General features: G+C 39.7%; 1 protein-coding gene across 5 annotated transcripts in view; it reads left to right on the top strand.

Moving 5' to 3' along the window:
• The window catches only part of SPATA18 (spermatogenesis associated 18), a 37,349-nt gene extending 20,462 nt beyond the window's left edge, over positions 1 to 16,887 (top strand). The window contains exons 5-13 of one of the 5 annotated variants that reach the window (XR_009186138.2): positions 1,579 to 1,674; positions 3,227 to 3,415; positions 5,164 to 5,410; positions 7,943 to 8,101; positions 8,921 to 9,096; positions 11,746 to 11,919; positions 13,623 to 13,706; positions 16,334 to 16,379; positions 16,706 to 16,887. Coding sequence is in view for 4 of the 5 variants with exons in the window: in XM_071216552.1 (XP_071072653.1) it covers positions 1,579 to 1,674; positions 3,227 to 3,415; positions 5,164 to 5,410; positions 7,943 to 8,101; positions 8,921 to 9,096; positions 11,746 to 12,058 (1,180 nt within the window). In the remaining variant the exon portion in view is untranslated. Of the gene's footprint in view, positions 1 to 1,578; positions 1,675 to 3,226; positions 3,416 to 5,163; positions 5,411 to 7,942; positions 8,102 to 8,920; positions 9,097 to 11,745; positions 12,461 to 13,622; positions 13,707 to 16,333; positions 16,380 to 16,705 lie in introns of those variants that run through there. The other 4 variants (XM_058298764.2, XM_058298778.2, XM_071216552.1 and 1 more) reach the window with 4 other exon arrangements.
• Positions 16,888 to 18,676: the final 1,789 nt, after the last annotated feature.

Here is an 18,676-nt window from a genome sequence, read left to right as displayed (position 1 = left end):
CAGCTCACCACACAGGTCAGGAGGCCCGGGGTTTGAACCCCTGGACCTCCCATATGGTAGGTGGACACTGTATCAGTTGAGCCAAATCTGCTTCCCTGTCCTTCCTTTCTTGTTCTATTTTCTTATTTTGGTTTTCTACAATTTCTCTTAATAAATGTGTTCATTTAGCATATATATTTTTAAAAACCTATAACATACTCACATTCAAATTAAATCATGCTAATTTCCTTTCAACCTCCAACAAATAACCCCAATGCAAAATTATTGCTACTTTTACTTTCTTTTAGACTTTAGGCATTTTGATCATTCATTCATTTTAGTGTTGTTTGTTTTTAAATGTCTGCTATGTGACAGGCACCATTTTATATGTGGGGGTAAAGAGATGAATAAAGCAAAATCCTTGCCCCGAAGTCATTCTCAGTGTTTTGTTTTTTTAAAAATGGGATTAAAAATTGTTATGAATGATTACAAATTAGAATCAAGCTAAAGGAACTCAGAAGGGAAGACATCTCTTGAGTGAGTCAGAGGTGACATTTGGAGTGGCATTTGAGAGGTGAGTGGGCATTTATTAGGAGACGAGTAGGGGGTGGATGGATAATTTACACCACCTCCCATGAGTATCTGATTGGTTGCAGTTTGTTGGGTCTTGGTAGTGGTCCTGTTAGCCCATTATAGTTCAGTCTGCTTCACTTTCTAGGATCCAGTTCTTCTATCTAAAGAGAAGGTGGGAGAATGGTATGAGGTTAGATAGCAGTTGCACTCTCTTGGCCTCAGGACCACTGTAATGAAAGATCCTGGATGTTTCAAGGAAGCAGAGTCAGAGAAGTCTTTGCCAACCCATTATCTCTTACTGTCCTAGGGCAACATAATTAAGAACCATTAGTCTTCACCCAATTTCACTCATCCCACTCCCATTTTTCTTTAAATTCAGATAGACCTTAAAGAAAGTGTGACTTATTATGATTTGTCTATAATGAAGACAGTCCTTGAAACTAACAATGGCCAAGCTATGTTGAAAACTCAGGAAAATCATGCTCAGTAATGGAAGTTTTTTCTCCAAACTCAATGGGTGGAAGTGAGAAGCAGAAAGACACAAAATACCTGAGAGTAAAGTGTAATTGTGGAGGACTTTTTTTATACAGGCAGGTGAATAGTTTTCTTATCATTAAGAAGCATGGGACTTTTAAGTTGAATGCATCTCCACAGTGAAAAGTAATGAGAATAGGTATTGGTGTACTGGAGAAAAATGGATATTTTATAGAGAGAAACAACCTGGGATTTGGTGTAGTTAGAGCAGATGATGAATTAGTGGGGTAAGAAGGAGGACTTGGTCTTTTAGGTATAGTAGTTCTGTAATTTCTTTGTAAGAGTTTGACATGAGCAAAGGATGCTAGCATGCTTTTGCATACAGGTCCACCTTAGTATTTGTAATATCATCTGATTAAATGCAGGCATCTTATAATTCGATCTTGTTTATGTTGAATTTATATGCTAAAAGTTCCTGAGAGAACTATGCCTTGATTTAGAAAGACTGCCAATTTTGAAAAATCTGTCTTTGGTTACCGATTTCTCTTACAGTCTGGCTGAAACTGAAAAGACTCTTGAAGAAACCAAGAACAGATCGGCCATATCCCTTTTGGCTGCAGAGGAGGAAATAAATCAGCTAAAAAAGCAGTAAGGAAAAAAATGACAGGATTATTGCAGCCTGCTGATTAATCTTTGAATTTAGTTTTTTTGGTGCTCCCTTACAATATGAAAGAATCTGTTCATGGGCAAAGAGAAAAGGCAGTGATATTTTTATTAATGTATTTGTATTTGTTTTTCTTGCTATAAAAACATTACCTTTCTATTATAGACAAATTTCAAAGTACAGCATAGTATAAGGGGATCTAAAAACCCTTTCCTAATTCTAGAGCCAGTTTCTGTTATCGTGTTGGTATTCCTTCTGACTGATACATTAAAAAAAGAGTTAAGGCTACAGAATAAAGTATATAACTATGCAGTTTTGGACCCTTTGTTTTCACTTAATGATTTTCCTCTATTACTAAGAAAAAAGTATTGTAGAACTTAGTTATAAATAGGTGCATGCTATTCCATCTGTTTGGGTATTTCCATAAGGTTGAATATTGAGTTTGAAACTCATTTTCAACATTACAAATCACATTGTAATAATAATTTTGTGGCAAATCTCAATTCAAATTTCAGATTATTTCCTAAAGATAAATTTCTAAAAAGGTAGAAATAAACACTGATCCTTTTAGGTTATAACTTCCTTGTTCTTCATTTTGATTGTCCACACACACGTACACGAAAACAAAAGCAGGTAGCAGAAGAAATCTGTGGATATCTTTCTATTGCTTTCACATGTGTTCCAATTGTTCTGGTTTCTTCAGAAACAGCCGTGCATCTTAGCTTGGAGTTCTGTTCCATTCTCCACTTCTGTCTTCCCTGCCATCATTTTAATCTCTTATTTCCTATGTGGTATCTCTTCACAAATTCATTGTCCGTATTACTCAGTTATTTCCTACAGCAATAATTCTGTTCTTTACTATCTAGTGCAGCTTTTCATTCTGCTAATGCAATTTTAGCTTCTCTTCATCCTTCTTAATTTCTCCCTTTCTCTTTTCATCTTTGACTGTTATTTTCATCACAGCATAATTTCCTCAGGCTTTTTGCTCCTATTTTATGGGGGGTGATGCCTTTTTGTATCTTAATGAGGATGCCAAGTTTATTTCTAAAAATTTTGCTTATCTCTGTTCTACATTATTTTCATATATCCACACTTCTACCTAGTCTTGTGGATGTTATTCAACTTCCATTGTAGTTTTTCCAATATTGCATCTGTTTAGATCAAAGAGATAGTGAGGGTAGAAGGTTATACCTTAGATCAGTTTTTGGGTTAGATTTTGGAGGTCAGTGCTTTCAGAGTTTTGAGCAGTTGAGCTCAGTCCAACACGGAATAGTCTAACTCTACGCCCACTCTGCTTTTGCTGGAGTATCTGCGTGAGTATCCTTTTTCTACAGCAACCTTTTTCCATGCAAGCCACAGACGCAGCACCCTGCTCCCTGGCAAGCCTGCTGTGTGCTTATTGTATTTGTTCATAGGTATTTCCATCAGAGTTTTTAAATTCAATATTGGCATGCTAGGTAGAGTAGCTTCTGGTGTTGAGCATGCTAATTGTTGCTTGTTACTTTCCCCCCTCCCTGCCTCTCCCTCCCTGTTCAGGCTTAAATCTCTCCAAGCCCAGGAGGAAGCCCGCCACAGGAGCACAGACCACCCCAGGTCAGAGCAGCGGAGCTCGGAGAAGCGGGCCAGTGACCGCACAGAAGTGATGTCTGGCTATGAGAAACAGCTCCGAACGCTGAAGGACGAAATCGCTGTTCTGTCTGCTGAAAAATCTGCCCTCCAAGGAAGGTCCGACAGACTCTCGCAAATCTTTCCATTTAAGCTCCTTTTGCTGCCTTATTTGGTTGCGTTAGTGGTAAAAGCCTGCCTTGGGGGTGGTGGCGGGGTTGGTGGTGGTGGTGGTGGTGGGTGTTGGGAGTAAAATGACACCTTGAACTAAAATCTCAACATGGGACTCTGAGTTAGGGAAGGATGTTTTTTCTAATTAGGCCATTTCAGAGGAAGATGACATCTCTTGGAGTAACAAATAACTTAGGTACTAATTAATTCTGGCCTGACACTGAAGCTAAAGGAATGAATCTGAGAGAAATGCTGAAGGAAAACTCTTTGGCTTGAACCCAGAATTGAGTGGGCCTATAATGCAAGTGGTGGTAATATGTTGAAAGAAAGTGCTATATTCCGAGAGTCCACTTCTCTGAGGCCTAGGGGCGCTCTCTCCAGGGGTGACCAACTGTCCATACTACTCCAGGGTATTTCTTTCTTATATCTCACTTTGTTTGATGGAGCATGTAGGTACATGTTCTTGTGAATCCCTTTCCCCTGATGGCCAGCCATTAAGAGGCTATTAAGACAGTGTTTCATGAGGACAAAGTCTATCCTGGAGTCCCTCCATTTCTCCCGTTTTCTCTAACACTCTCCCTCCACCCCCACCCCCCATACACACACATGCACCCGCCACCTCCAACATGCCCTGATTCAGGCTACCAGAGCCGCTCCCCGCCTGTGCCCCAGGCCCCTAAATATCACCTTAACCTTACATTTTGAGGAATTATTCAGTGCAGTGCTGCTGCCAGCTGGCACTGGCTCCCAAGAGCTATTTCAATGCAATGTGAAGTCAATGTGTAGTAAGCCATGGTGGGAGTATTTGCACCATGGAAATGGGCAAACGCTACAAATTAGGGCTTTTTATTTTTCCTTTAGGATTCAGTTTATCAGCCCACTGCATGCAGTGCAATCTAATTTTGCCCTATAGTTTCTTCTATGAAATATCTCTTTTCGGGAGCCCAGTTTTTGGGGGCTAGCAAGTTTGATCACTGTTCTTGGTGGCAATATGCTTTCATGGTACTGTTTTACGATTAACCAAGTGCTTTCACATGGATTAGCTCACCTGGTCTGCCCAATCTCCCTCCACCTGAAACCCCAGATCCCCCAAGATAGTCAGGACAAATACTGTATAGGTGAAACCTGAGTTCTCTGGAGAGGGGACATGATTGCACAGGTCCCACTGATAGGACAAGGTGGAGCTGGGATGGGAACACAGATCTTCTTTTTCATTGGCCAATCAGTGTTCATTCCATTTTATACCATGAGGCTTGTGTGCCCTGTTACCCCTCTTATGAGGCCAAGGTCAGGGCAAGAAACCAGAAATTCTGACTTCTCCTGTAATTCCAGCTCTTGCTAGTTGTACTATTCTGAGGACAGGCTGTTAACTTTTATGGGCTCCAGGTTCCTCATCTTTAAAATGGCCGGCAATCAATCCTGGCCTCACAGGGTTACTTAAAGCATGCACTGAGATGTTGAAGGAGGGGCCATGCTTTATAAACTCTAGCTCATTCTGCAAACACAGGGCGACGGTGATATTTGAGGCCCCGGGAGACAAGAGTGCCTTCTTACAGGCCTCGGGCAGGTCCTGGGGGCCGCTGCGGACACCGTGTGTAGGGGCTCCTGCCTTCGGTGCAGCTCTGGAGATTCACAGAGAGAAGAACCAGAACAGAGCTCACCAAGCACTGCCCGGGCTGATTCTTGCTTACCTTCAGGTCCACCAGGAGCCGGTCTCCTAGCCCTCCGTCTCACACCCGGTCTGCCAGCCCCAGCACCACGGTTGCCAAGGTCAGGACTCCATCCCCCAATCGCTCCAAACTGTCCAGCGTGGCGCGCAAGGCTGCCCTCCTGTCCCGGTTCAGCGACGCCTATTCCCAGGCGCGCCTGGATGCGCAGTGCCTGCTGCGGCGCTGCATCGACAAGGCTGAGACGGTGCAGCGAATCATCTACATCGCCACCGTGGTACGCGGCGGGGCGGCCGGGACCTCTGAGGTTCGGGGGCTTCAGGACGGTACAGCCTGAAAGGACTGGGAGATCCTGATAACTGCATGGGGGGATGCCTCTCCTCTGCTGCCTCCCTCCCTCCCTTCCCTCTCTCCTTCATTCTCACCTCACCTCCTCACCTCACCTCACCTCACCTCACCTCACCTCCTCAACCCACCTCACCTCCTCACCCCACCTCACCTCACCTCACCTCCTCACCTCACCTCCTCATCTCACCTCACCTCACCCCACCTCACCTCCTCACCCCACCTCACCTCACCTCCTCACCTCACTTCCCCTCACCTCACCTCACCTCACCCCACCTCACCTCACCTCACCTCCTCACCTCACCTCTTCACCACCTCACCTCACCACCTCACCTCACCTCCTCACCCCACCTCACCTCACCTCCTCACCTCACCTCCTCACCTCACCTCCTCACCTCACCTCACCTCCTCACCTCACCTCCTCACCCCACCTCACCTCACCTCCCCTCCTCACCTCACCTCACCTCACCTCCTCACCTCACCTCACCTCACCTCACCTCCTCATCTCACCTCACCTCACCTCACCCCACCTCACCTCCTCACCCCACCTCACCTCACCTCCTCACCTCACCTTACCTCACCTCCTCATCTCACCTCACCTCACCCCACCTCACCTCACCTCATCTCACCTCACCTCCTCACCACCTCACCTCACCACCTCACCTCACCACCTCACCCCACCTCACCTCACCTCCTCACCTCACCTCCTCACCTCACCTCACCTCCTCACCTCACCTCCTCACCTCACCCCACCTCACCTCACCTCTTCACCTCCTCACCACCTCACCTCACCACCTCACCACCTCACCTCACCTCCTCACCTCACCTCACCCCACCTCACCTCACCTCCTCACCTCACCTCACTCCTCATCTCACCTCACCTCACCTCACCCCACCTCACCTCATCTCACCTTACCTCACCTCATCTCACACAAGGATATTGGGTGAAACGTTTTCACAATGAATAGCTATTTCTATATCTTAATACTTAGATTGGCCAGAAATTTGTTGAAGAAGTATCCACAAATTCAGGACTATCTCAAAAGGGCTTTAACTAAGTAGAGTTGGACTGTATCTTCTGTCTGATTTGGGAATATGCACACCCACTGGATATATTATTGTTCATGGCCATCAGAAGTTTCTGAGAACTTCTGTCAGTTCTCAGAAAAATGAGAAGATTGTCATTGTGTTAACTCTTCTGTTTATTTAATTAATGGCAATTACTAACACTACTAAGATAGCAGCTACTTGAGTATGGCAAAATTTTTTTAAAAATGCATGTGTCATGTGTATAATTATTACATTTCAAAGCAAATATGTTCTATGGGTACCATATTGAAGTGCAAAGACACCATTATGACAATAGTTAAGTATTTTAAAAAATGGTATGAGTACAGAATTATCAGAATCTACTGGTATGCCATTATTTATAAATTTTATCTTATATCAGGGGTTGCAAATTACTGCCTGGGCCCTGGCCTGTTTTTCTACTACCTGAATGCTAAGAATGTAAGAATAGTTTTACATTTTCAAAGGGTTGTTTTTTTTTTTTTTTTTTTTAAAGGATATGTAACAGACTGTATGTGGCTTTCAAAGCCCAAAAGATTTACTATCTGGCTCTTTACAAAAGAAGTTTGCCAACCCCTGATTTATATAATTAAGAATCACTTACTGAGTAGAGTGAGTATGGCTTAATGGTTGAGTACCTGTTTCAAATGTACAAGGTCCCTGGTTCAATCCCTGGTACCTCCTGAAAAATAAAAAGATCACTTTTTGAGTTAGTTAAAGCTCTGTAAGGGGGAATAGTTCAAGTAGTTGAGTATCTGCTTCCCATATATGAGATCCCAGGTTCCATCCCCGGTACCTCCTAAAAACAAACAAATGAAAAAACCACTTCTCACTGGGGAGTGGAAATAGCTCATTGGTTGAGCACCTGCTTCCCATGCACAAGGTTATAGGTTCAATTCGTGGTACCTCCTGAAAAAAAAAAAAAAAAAGTCCTGTAAGGCTAGGGTTCCATGTCTTTCTTGTATAACATTGTTTTTCCAATGCCTACTACATAACAGGCATTCAATAAACATTTGTTGAATTAACATATGCCTGGACTCTTGATATGTATTGACTTAAAATAGAGACACTAAATTAACAGCTTTTTCATTCTTTAACAATAACATGATATTGGTGTGGATTCATAGCAAAAACATAGCACTTGAACCTCTGGCTCTCTACACTCAGGATTAACAGAAATTAGGGAATATGGCTAGACAAACATGTATTTATGTCCTTTTGGAAATTTAGAGATGTATTTTTTCCCAGATTAAAATACTTTGGGCCAACAGCATTTAGTTACCAGAAGACCAATAAGATGTTGAATTTCTGGCAGGCATTTTTTTCTAATTCCTTGCTTTGGAACTCTTTATCCTCCTCTTCCTGCCAAATAAACTTGCTGTATTCTTCTGTGCAGGAGGCATTCCATGTAGCTAAAATGGCATTCAGACACTTCAAGATCCGTGTGAGGAAATCGCTGACACCGTCTTTCGCGGGGTCCGATAACTTTGAGGATACTGTTGCGGACTATATCGTTTGTCATCTTGATCTGTATGATGCCCAAAGCAGTGTTAACGTAAGTGCTGTGGGCCTCATATGGGGACTGGTTCGCTGATGCTGTGCATAGTAATAACAGTGGATAATTACAGTAGATACTAATAACTCAGAAATCCATCCAGTGTTTAGCATTGCTTCTACATATCGAAGAGCAGATATGAACAGCCTCCAATTAACTTTGCAACAACAGTCATTACTGATAGTTCTATTATTCCGTAGATGGGCCTTTAAAACAGAGAAATAGCATATCTTAGTGCTTAAGAGCATAGGCTCTGGGAAACATGGGTATGGATTTGATCCTGGCTTTGCCACATACTAGCTATGTGACCTGGCGCATTTACTTAGCCTCTCTGTGCTTTAGTCTTCTCATCTTTAAATGGAAGCAACAATGATCATTATCCAAAGAATTATTAAGAGGATTAACTGAGATGTAATTTGTTTAGCCCAAAACTTGATACATAGTAAATACTCAATAAAAGTGAGCCATTATTGTTGTTATTATAGATTATGAACAAGTCAGAGTTCTGTACTAGCACATTGTATACTTGCTGGGAAGAGAAAAATAAAGAACATAAATAAATAAGAAACCTGAAGGTTTTTTACTTAGTTTTTGGGAGGCTCTTTTTGGCCATTCGTATGTGATTTCTGTCATCTTTCTGCCTTCCCTATTAATGGGTGATAAATACTTTCTCCTTTTAGCACATGCAGTTCTTTTCTGGTTTAACTGAGGCTCACCCCCATGCTCTTTCCCTCCTCCCATCAATGACTTGGCCCTTAATAAGTCAGAGTTTCTTGTCACAAGTTGGTAACAAGGTGATGCCATCTTTTTGTTTTTCAGGACGTGATCCGAGCTATGAATGTCAACCCCAAGATTTCGTTCCCTCCCGAAGTTGACTTTTGCCTCCTCACTGACTTCATTCAGGAGATATGTTGCATTGCTTTTGCAATGCAGACTTTAGAACCACCCCTAGATATTGCTTTTGGGGCCGATGGAGAAATTTTTAATGATTGCAAGTAAGAGACACAGGAGTGGAAGCTAGGGATTCCTTACAAATAAACTGTCTTGCATCTTTCCTGGGAACAGGCGGCTAAAGAACTCTGGGTGGGGAAATCAACAGACATTACTGGGTTTCCAGGTCCTGCCTAATACTTCTCTACATTGCAGGGCAGAGCCCTCTTCCAAGGACACTTTCCTTCTTGATCAAATGTGATTCAGAGGCAATATCACAATTTCCATATTGGCCTTTGGGGAGCTTGTCTGAAACATTTTAAAAGAAAGGTGCCATATAAATACAAATGCATATATACCTTTTATTGTTTTTTATTGCATTATCTAGGGTGGGTTTTTCCAAATAAATGTTGGGTGGATCACCTGCATCAGGACTACTTATGGCCTTCCTTAAAAACACAGATTACTGGACCACACTCCAGGATATTTTATGCAGTTGGTGTGGGCTGGGGTTCAGGAAACTACAATTTAACATACATGCAGGTGTTCCTTATGCTCACTGATTATGAGAACTCCTACTCTAGATTATCCTATCCTATTGAGGACCATTGGTTTCTATCAAATTTTTACATGGTGAATATCTCCCTTATAAATTAGAGGAAGCTATATTAATTTTAAACTTTTTTTTGAGAATTTCATGAGATCCTATGCTATAACGAGATCATCTTGGAAGATGCCAAGTTAGTGGTTAAGAAACACTGTGGCATCAAGATGCCTAAGTTCAACTCCTGGCTCTACTACTGACTAGCTGTATAATCTTGAACATATTATTTAATTTTTCTTGGTCTTAGTTTCTTCTCTTACAAATGGGGAAAATGATAGTACCTACATCCTAGGGCTGTAGACAGTTAGATGAGATACTTCAGAGAAAGCACTTTTATAATGCTTCCTGGCATATAGTGAGCACTCAGGAAATGTTAGCTCTGGATCTTTGTTTAGACTGTAGAGTTACAGGTTGGTGGCGACCCAGGATCCCCACAAGCTATTGATGATGGAAACTATACACCCTTCTTTTGCATATGCAAATCACAGCAAGGATAGTGTTTCCAGTTGCCTTATCACATTATATATTTTTTGTCATTGCCCTATTTCTAGCTTCTTTCAGATTACTGTTCCCAACATGCGTCCATTCATGGAAGAGCTAAATATCAGAACATTATATTCTGGCTGGGTCTTTTTGATTCCCTTCCAGAGTATATTATCTTCAAATCTCTTCCTTTATTCTTTTCTCTTTTAGAGTTTCAAAGTACCCATTCAGAAATATTCAAACATTTTAGTGTTATGGAATCTGTACCTTTCACAGAAGTTAAGGGACCTAGGGAGGGAGATCACTGGCAGATGACCAGTAGCTCTTGCATATATGCTCTTACAGAAGGAACTTGCTTCCTCTTGGGCATTCTACGACCTGTAATCCTGGATGGATGTGGCACTGAAATTGAAATTCCCAATGATTTAATTTGGTCCTACTTCTAGGACTTCACAGAACAAATTTAATCCCTCTTATCCTGGCTACCTTTCACACGTTTGAAAGGAAGTTACTTAAATTCTCCTTCTGGCCTCATGGCTCCTACTTTTTTTCCCCATAAGAAAGGGGTTTGAGACTTCTGGACTAATGACTCCACTTCCTTGGCTTATGTGCTGTGCTCTTCTGAATATCTCTTTTTAGAAAGTGTTCAGAACTAAATCTAGGCCCTTAGTTTGAACTGACCTGCTTAGGAGATAAACTCCTTTTTATTCTTACTCTCTACTAATTCAGCTAATTTGTAGATTTTTATTTATCTATTTTCCAGACCTATAACATTGTTAACTCATTTTGAGTTCAAAACTTGCTATTATAATTTCACATAATCACCCAAACCTCTATTTGTGCAGGTAAATTGAGTTTTAGATTCAACTGCATGACCTCATACATATCCACATTATATTTTATCTTATTAGATTCAGCTTATTATCCCAGCCTATTTTTTTTGGTTGTTGTTGATTATTTTTATCCCTCCCCCTCCCCCCACCCACACACTCTGAGATGGCTCCCTTGTCTGCTTGTTGTTTGCTCATCTTCTTTAGGAGGTACCAGGAACCAAACCCGGGACCTCCCATAAGAGAGGCAGGCGCCCAATTGCTTGAGCCACATCTGCTCCATCCCAGCCTATTTCTGATGTTAGTGGGTTTTTTTTTTGTTTTTTTTTTGGCCTTTGAGCTTCTTTTCTTTATTTCATACAGTCATTGATAAATTTTGACTTAGCACCTTCCTTCAGGTTCTCAGTGATCAGTGACCTGCCTTCCCCCTTTCAATATTGTCATCTAACCTGTTTCCAATCCACCTGTATTTCTGTTTGTCCGTAAAGATATCATGAGAAATCTCATAGAAGTCTTAAGGCACTTTCTGAGAGTCTGTGTCTCTAGCATTTCCCTCTGTTGCAACTCTTGTAATCCTGAAAAGAGAAGGAACAAGATTAACCTGGCAGGACTTGTTCATATTGGGTTTTAGTTATCTCAGGTTCTTCCTCTAAGTGCTCACAGCCATTTCCTGAATAACACAATCAGGACCCATATTTATCTAGATAGAAAATGAAAATGTATGACTGATTCCCTCCACAGCAAAGCCACCTAATTGCTAAATGTCCCTTTCTTGTTCCTTTGTATGTTGGAAACAGGTACCGCCGCAGCTATGACTCTGACTTCACTGCTCCCTTGGTCTTTTATCACGTGTGGCCTGCTCTCATGGAGAACGACTGCGTCATCATGAAAGGCGAAGCTGTCACCAAGAGAGGGGCTTTTGTACGGTGGCCTTGCATAGTGAAAATTCATCCCAAGTGTTTGCTTCACAAGTTCGAGAACATTTATAAACCCAGAGATTCTGTAGAAGAATTTCAGTCGGTCGATTCTATCTCATACAAAGGAGAGGAAATGTGGGATATAGGAGCCTGCCTCGGAAAGGACAGATTTGTTGCTAGGGTTCTTCCATGATTCTTCATAATTTCCTGGCAGTAATTTCTTTGCCTTTGTTTCTTCATTTATGAGATGAAGTAGTAGTATTTATCTTCTCCATTTTTAGAAAGCTTGCACTATTATAAGAACAAAGCCCTTTGAATTCACCTTTAAATTCTAAGCATTTAAAAATAATTAACTTCCAGGAAAGTTTGCCAAATTTTTACTAACAGTTTTCCATTTTGGGAACTATGAATGTGCCCTGTTTTTCTCTTCTTTGTATATGTGTGGAAGGGAAGGATAGAGAAAAAGAGGGCAGAGGGGGAGGGGAGAGATGAGCCAATCAGTTTTGGAAGTTTGCTTCCTATGTACATTGATTGTAGAAGGTTTGGAACGAGTGCTTAGATTCAGTAGTTGACTGCCTTCAAAATGGAGTTTTAGGTAGGTAAGGGTGTGTTTGTGTGTCTTGGGGGGTTAACCATTGGGTGATAGAACTGGTGGCACTGGTGCTTTGATATTCTGGTTAGTTCACATTATGTAGTTTTCACCACTATAATTCCCAGAAAAAGTTGAGTAACTTTTGAAGTGAAGCATCTTAGGTGAGGCAGAGTTGCCATTTGGTTACTCTCAGTTGCTGTTTTCTTTGAATTGGAGAATAGGGAAACACTTTTTGCACATATTGTAGAGAAGGGGAGTAATTTATTTTTTTAAAAGAAGTAAAAAGGTTTCTGTATGTTAAAAATCCCATTGCAGTGAATACTATCACAATCTTACAACCACACATGGTCTACAATAAATGATCTCATAAAACATACTTCTTGTCCCTACAATAATCACTCTCTCCTAAGAAAACTCTTACTGTAGACTGTCTATTCCAGTAGATTACAGTTGAGTTTGGAAAGTAGGGAGAGTGAATAGCTAATATTCTTATGTTCCAGCATCAAATAGCAATTGCCTTTTAACGTCCTTATTCTTTCTCATTAAGTTTACAAACAATATTTGCCCAAGCCTAAACTCCTAAACAAAATGACAATAATAGCTTAAAAGGAAGAACTTGGAAAAGCAAAAGGTGTGAGTGAAAGGAACTTATAAGAAGGATTTTATTCGTAAAATCTAATTATCATGAATACATGTAGTTATATTCTCATTGATTAATTCAATCAGAAAGTAGATGGGAAGCAGTGGTGATTCATCCATTCGTTCAGTGATTTTGATTTATTCAATAGTTATGTATGACCAAGGCACTGTATTTAGGTGCTGGGGATTCAGCAATGAAAAAACAAATACAAACCTCTGCCCTCCTGGAGGGCTCTTGTCAACTCAATGTAATTTCTAACAGCTTACTTATCAAAACAGTATTCTACTAGCACTAAGAATTTGTATGTCCCAAAGCTTGTTGTAATGGGAATTTATCTTAGAAATACCCTAAAGTTATTGTCAAATCTTGTGCAGCTATAGGATGCCAAAGAAGAGTACCTTATGCTAATGATTGGTAATGGTCAAGTACAATCATATCCATAAAACCTCTCATTATATGGGATGTCCACCTTGTTTTAAGCTATATCCACTTTCACTACTATTTATCTCTTTCTCTTTTGTACAGTGGAATTCGGTGCGATCTGTAAGTCGATGTCGAAGCAGGAGTTTAAGTCCCGTTTGCCCCCGTAGTCGCATTGGTTTAAGCACGGTACATATTTATCTAATCATTCATTACACAATATCATCCTATGGTAGACACTTTCTTTCTTCAACAATTTCCTATAAAATAGGTGATTATAAGTCTGTAAGTAGAAAGTGAAATTGTTAAAATAACACTAACCTCAAATTGAATATTATACTACTGTGGGCTAAGGAGTCATCATGTTAAAAAGAAAGAAGAAAAGTTTGATTTTTCCTTCTTACTTAGTCCAAAGAATAATAAATGTTACTTGTCTCATAGTTTTAAAAAAAATCATTGAATGAAAATAGGTTATTAGAGAACAGATTCTGAATAGAGAAGGGGATACTTTAGTCAACTGGGCACAGGTTTGTCACTCCTCTAGTACTTATTGTAGGAGTTTGGGAGAAATTGCTCAGATGATCTAGATTTTAGTACTTTATAAAGGGCATTTCTTTATAAAGAAATGTCAGTTTTTCCCCAACTTCAAAATAGGAAGGTTAAGAAATAGCCTATTGCTTATTAGCTCCAAAAATATATATACTGGAAAAAATACATTTATGGGAAAATAAAACAGGGAGAACATCTCTGAAAACTATGGAGATAACATTTCTAAAAACACAATTATGACTCACCGTTGTTCGTTTTTTCAACAAATATTTAGCCAAGGCCTTTTGAATGCAGGACTGAACCAAGACATATGGGTACCAGAGAGGCTAACAAGTTGCTGTTTCTTCAAATCAATATTCTTTAAATATTTTTTTTTAACTTCATTTTAGAAGAGCAGGAGAGTGGTGAGGAATGAGAAACACAACTGGCAATGCTCTACTTCTTCAATAATCACTCTAGCAATGCAGCCCTACCCTTAAACATGCACTTCCTCTCAGCAAAACAAAAACAAAGCAAAAACTCTGAAGTTAATAAAACCCACCCTTTTACTGAGTTTAGTGAGCATCGAGACCAATCTCCAACATTGAAGCATTTAGTGAGTATCTAAACTAAACTCCATTAGATGAAGCTTTGTTACTGCAGCTTGCCCTGATCCAGCATTCTTCCTGGCTCTGATAGAGGCTGGATTTTGGAAGGATACAGTAATGACTAAAACCTGATCTTTTCCCTGAATAGGTTTCAATATAGCAAGATCAATATGATTTAACCAAATTAGCTGGATGTGGTATTTTTGCTACAGTCCATAATAGAAGCACAAAGAGTTGGAGCTATCAGAGATAAAGATAACCTCTGGATTTAGTTATGTGCATAGGAGAGTTGATCTTTGATTTGTTCTTTTAGAATGGGCAACATTTTAATGGGATGGGAAGTTGGGGAGGAATATTCCAGGTGAAGGAAATAGCCTGAGAAATATAGGAATAGTGGAAAAGAAAATGTTTCAGAAAGACAGGTATCTGACACAATGTTTTTCCTCTTAGAGAGAATAAAATTTTTAAAATTTTTTAGTGGCAATGTATATATTACACAAAATTTCTCATTTTAACCACTTATAGGTGTACAATATCTGTTAGACTTTCAATATTGTGCCACCATCACCACTATCCATTACCAAAACTTTTTCATCATCCTAAACAGAAACTCTTTGCAAACTTTTAGAGATTTAAATATAGCTTCCTTATTCAGGAATAAGTTTTTACAATAGGTTAAAAAAACAGCAAAAAGTGCATATAGTGGAATGGCAAATTAAAAGGAAACCTTGAGAATTTTATACTGGAAGAATCACAGTTCTTCCCATTATAAGAAGCAATGGAATATCAGAAGAATGAGCAATAACAGACACCTATTATGTTTACATCCATGGAACATTTTTACTTTTGACTCTTACTGGAAGGCATCCATGCAAGTATCCCTCTCTAATAAGTTCCTATAACAGGTTTGAACCACCTCCTCTCTCTTTCTGCTTGTTCTTAGGGAGAACAAAGTAATTTAGAGTAGAATAAAGTATATTCTCAAAGTTGAAACTGTTGTCAACTTTCTGTATCTTTCCACCATCCTCTCCCTGTAACAAGACTGGGTGTGCATCCAATGTCAAATACAAATATTTTTGGTTAATCTGTGTTTTGGCTTATTATTTCATCCAGAGCAACTTCCATCTTTGTATGTACCTGTTATCTAAAGTGTTTGAAAGCTCAAAGCAAACATGATGCTTATACTCAATTATTTCGGAGCCATAACAGGCTTATAGTTACAGGGTACTTCCTTTTGCTTAGTGAAAAAAGGTGGGAATTGAAAAATGATTCCTCTCTGGCAGCACAGTGACCCTCCTTGACAGGGCAGGGTTTCACACACGAAACAATGTATGCAAAGAATGTGCGAGAGAATGATTTATAATTTTAGCTCTTACTATAGTAATTATAATCATCATTCTTATTTTCTTTATCATTTTGAATTCAAGATGGCTATTCTTAGGCCCCTTAATCCAGATTTTAATTAATAAAGTAATTTAAGCCAAATTGGGTATTCCTTTACTTCAGGAAGTATAAAAGGAATCAAAATGATCAAGTTTACAGGGAAAAAAACAATAGTTCTAAAGTGTCTCAGAGCAACTATCTAGCTGGGATTAGGTAAAAAAAAAAACCATGTCAGAAGGATTCATCCTTTGAGCTCCATCTACTGTGTAACTCATGTTACACTTTTATATTTTCCAGATGTCTCGAAGTCGCAGCCCTTCTCCAATAAGATGTGGATTGCCAAGTAAGTGGGATAGTTTAGTGGGAGCACATTTTCTGCTTTTTAAAATCTTTTTAGTACGTGGCATTGTGCAGCAAAATGAATGTTTTGCCTCCTAGGGAGCCTCTTTCCCCTCCTAGAAGCCTTTCATTTCTGGGTCCTCAGGCAGTAATTCAGGCAGTAATTTGCCGAGTCCCACTACTAATCAGGACATGCCTCCAATGGAGAGGTTTTATTGCTGCAAACCTAGATTAACCCCCTTATTTCATTTAGGCCCTTCCAAAAAAAAAAAAATAAATAAATAAATAAATAGGTGACCATAATAATGAATTGTTTATTTTTCTCCCTAGGGTTTTAAAACAACCAGACATGCTCCTTTGCCACAGAACATCTGCAACAGCCAACTTTCCCAATCCTCCGCCTGCCTGCTCTATCTGTGCCTCAGACCACACTTAAGATAATGTGAAAAGGCAATTCTGTGTATCTCTCCACACAGGGTTAAATGTTTTGGCTTAGCACATTTGTAACTTTAGCCAGATTGCATTTTATTTTATTTTATAGGTACAAATTCCATTAACTTGATAAAAACTATTGCATAGGCGTTTAGGATCATATTCATTTGAAGCTAAGTCCATTACACAGGTTCAGGATTTCCAACCCAAAATATTAGGCTGTTTTACAGTAAACTCTATGAACAAAAATGGAAAATCTATAATGTGAGTCCAAAATACGAGATGAACCGCTTAGTTCACAGATTGATCGTAACTGTTACAGTTGTTGATATTAGCTTTAACTTAGTTAAACAATAGTGGGTTTAACTAAACAAGTTAGTTAAACAATAGTGGGTACTTTAATTTTCTTTTAAGTTTCAGAAGATGGCCTGCATGTTAGGTTCGGGAACTTGTATCAGTAGCAGTGTTTTAATGCTAAAATGTAGTAAGAGGACAAGTTCAGAGAATATAGTTGGCTTGCTTCTCTGTTCCTACCTTTGGAGTCCCTAGTTTGGCTTAGTTGAGGACTTACTGTGTGTTGAAGTCACATAGTTGGGGAATAATTTCTGCTTCATAAATGCAGACCAGTGATTCGTGTGAAAGCTGACTTTGAGAAAAATGTTCATTGCTAAGTGTTTATTTTCTGGGAATGTTTCATATTGCTTTGATGCTTGTGCTAGATATAAAACCTTCCTGGGACTTGCCCTTTACCTTCCGCACCTTGTTGCTTGCAAATTCAGACTCCCTAGAACTCCATCAGACTAAAACTACCAAACCCAAAGCCTCAAACTAGGGGCACCCTTTACTGGTTTTAAATGGAAAGCATATCCCTTGATCGATTCACTGTGAAGTACTGTTGCACGTTAAAGTTCAAGATCATAATGAAAAGTAGCTTTGAGACAATTCGTGTTCTCTCTGCTCCTTTTCAGTTGAAAGTCAGTCTTAAACACAAGCCTCACAAATGACTGTTATAATCCATTTGCCTTTTAGAGAGAAACTTTGAATTGGCCAAAGCTCAGTTTTCATAAGCTCAGTGCCAAAACCGTCACTCACTTCTTTTCAGATGAAAACGAAGCAACACAAAACAACAAAACAAAATAAAACAAAAATTCCTCTAAAGCACCTTGCCCCTTGTGCCGGCAGCTAGACAAAGGGGAGATTTCCTCAGTCCCAGCCCCTTCATTCTAAAGATCACCAACTCATTCTGAAACGTGAGGTTAATTTTTCCCCTTTGTGCATTTTTGTAGTCATCACTTTGTGAGGAGACAGTGTGCTGGAAGGGGCACCAAGAGCCCAGGTGACACCTAGTTCCAGCGCCGTCGTCAGGTTGCTCCGTGGCCCTTGAGCGAGTTACTTCATCTCTCTGAGCCTCAGTTTCCTCACTGTAGAGTTGAGGAAATTAGATGACAGTAGTGGTTCTCCCAATCCTACTAGACCTAGTGCCTCCCCCCACTTAATAACAAATATTTTGGATATCCTAAAGTAAAATTTGTAGTTAAAATAATTTGTATGCACATGTAATTTTAAACAATGAATATGGTGCCTTAACTGTAATATAAAATAGACAAAAAGAAAAGCAATTTTTAATAAAATGTATTTCAATTAAAAAACTTGGGCAAAAGCATCCTAGAAGAGAAAATTAAGTAGATTCTTGCACCTATATGTAGACTCACTAGCAATCAATGCAGATCAATGTGTGATGTACTGGCATCATAAAATCACAAATGGTGTTATCGTTGGATATGATTTTATTTTATTTTTTTAAATTTTATTTTATTTTATTTACTTTGTAATAATATTACATTAAAAATATATATATATGAGGTCCCA

Source organism: Dasypus novemcinctus, chromosome 1 (genome assembly GCF_030445035.2).
Source record: "Dasypus novemcinctus isolate mDasNov1 chromosome 1, mDasNov1.1.hap2, whole genome shotgun sequence".
In the NCBI taxonomy this organism is placed as follows: domain Eukaryota; kingdom Metazoa; phylum Chordata; class Mammalia; order Cingulata; family Dasypodidae; genus Dasypus; species Dasypus novemcinctus.
The sequence above is the reverse complement of the archived record's forward strand: the minus strand, read 5'-3'. Positions and strand labels throughout refer to the sequence as shown.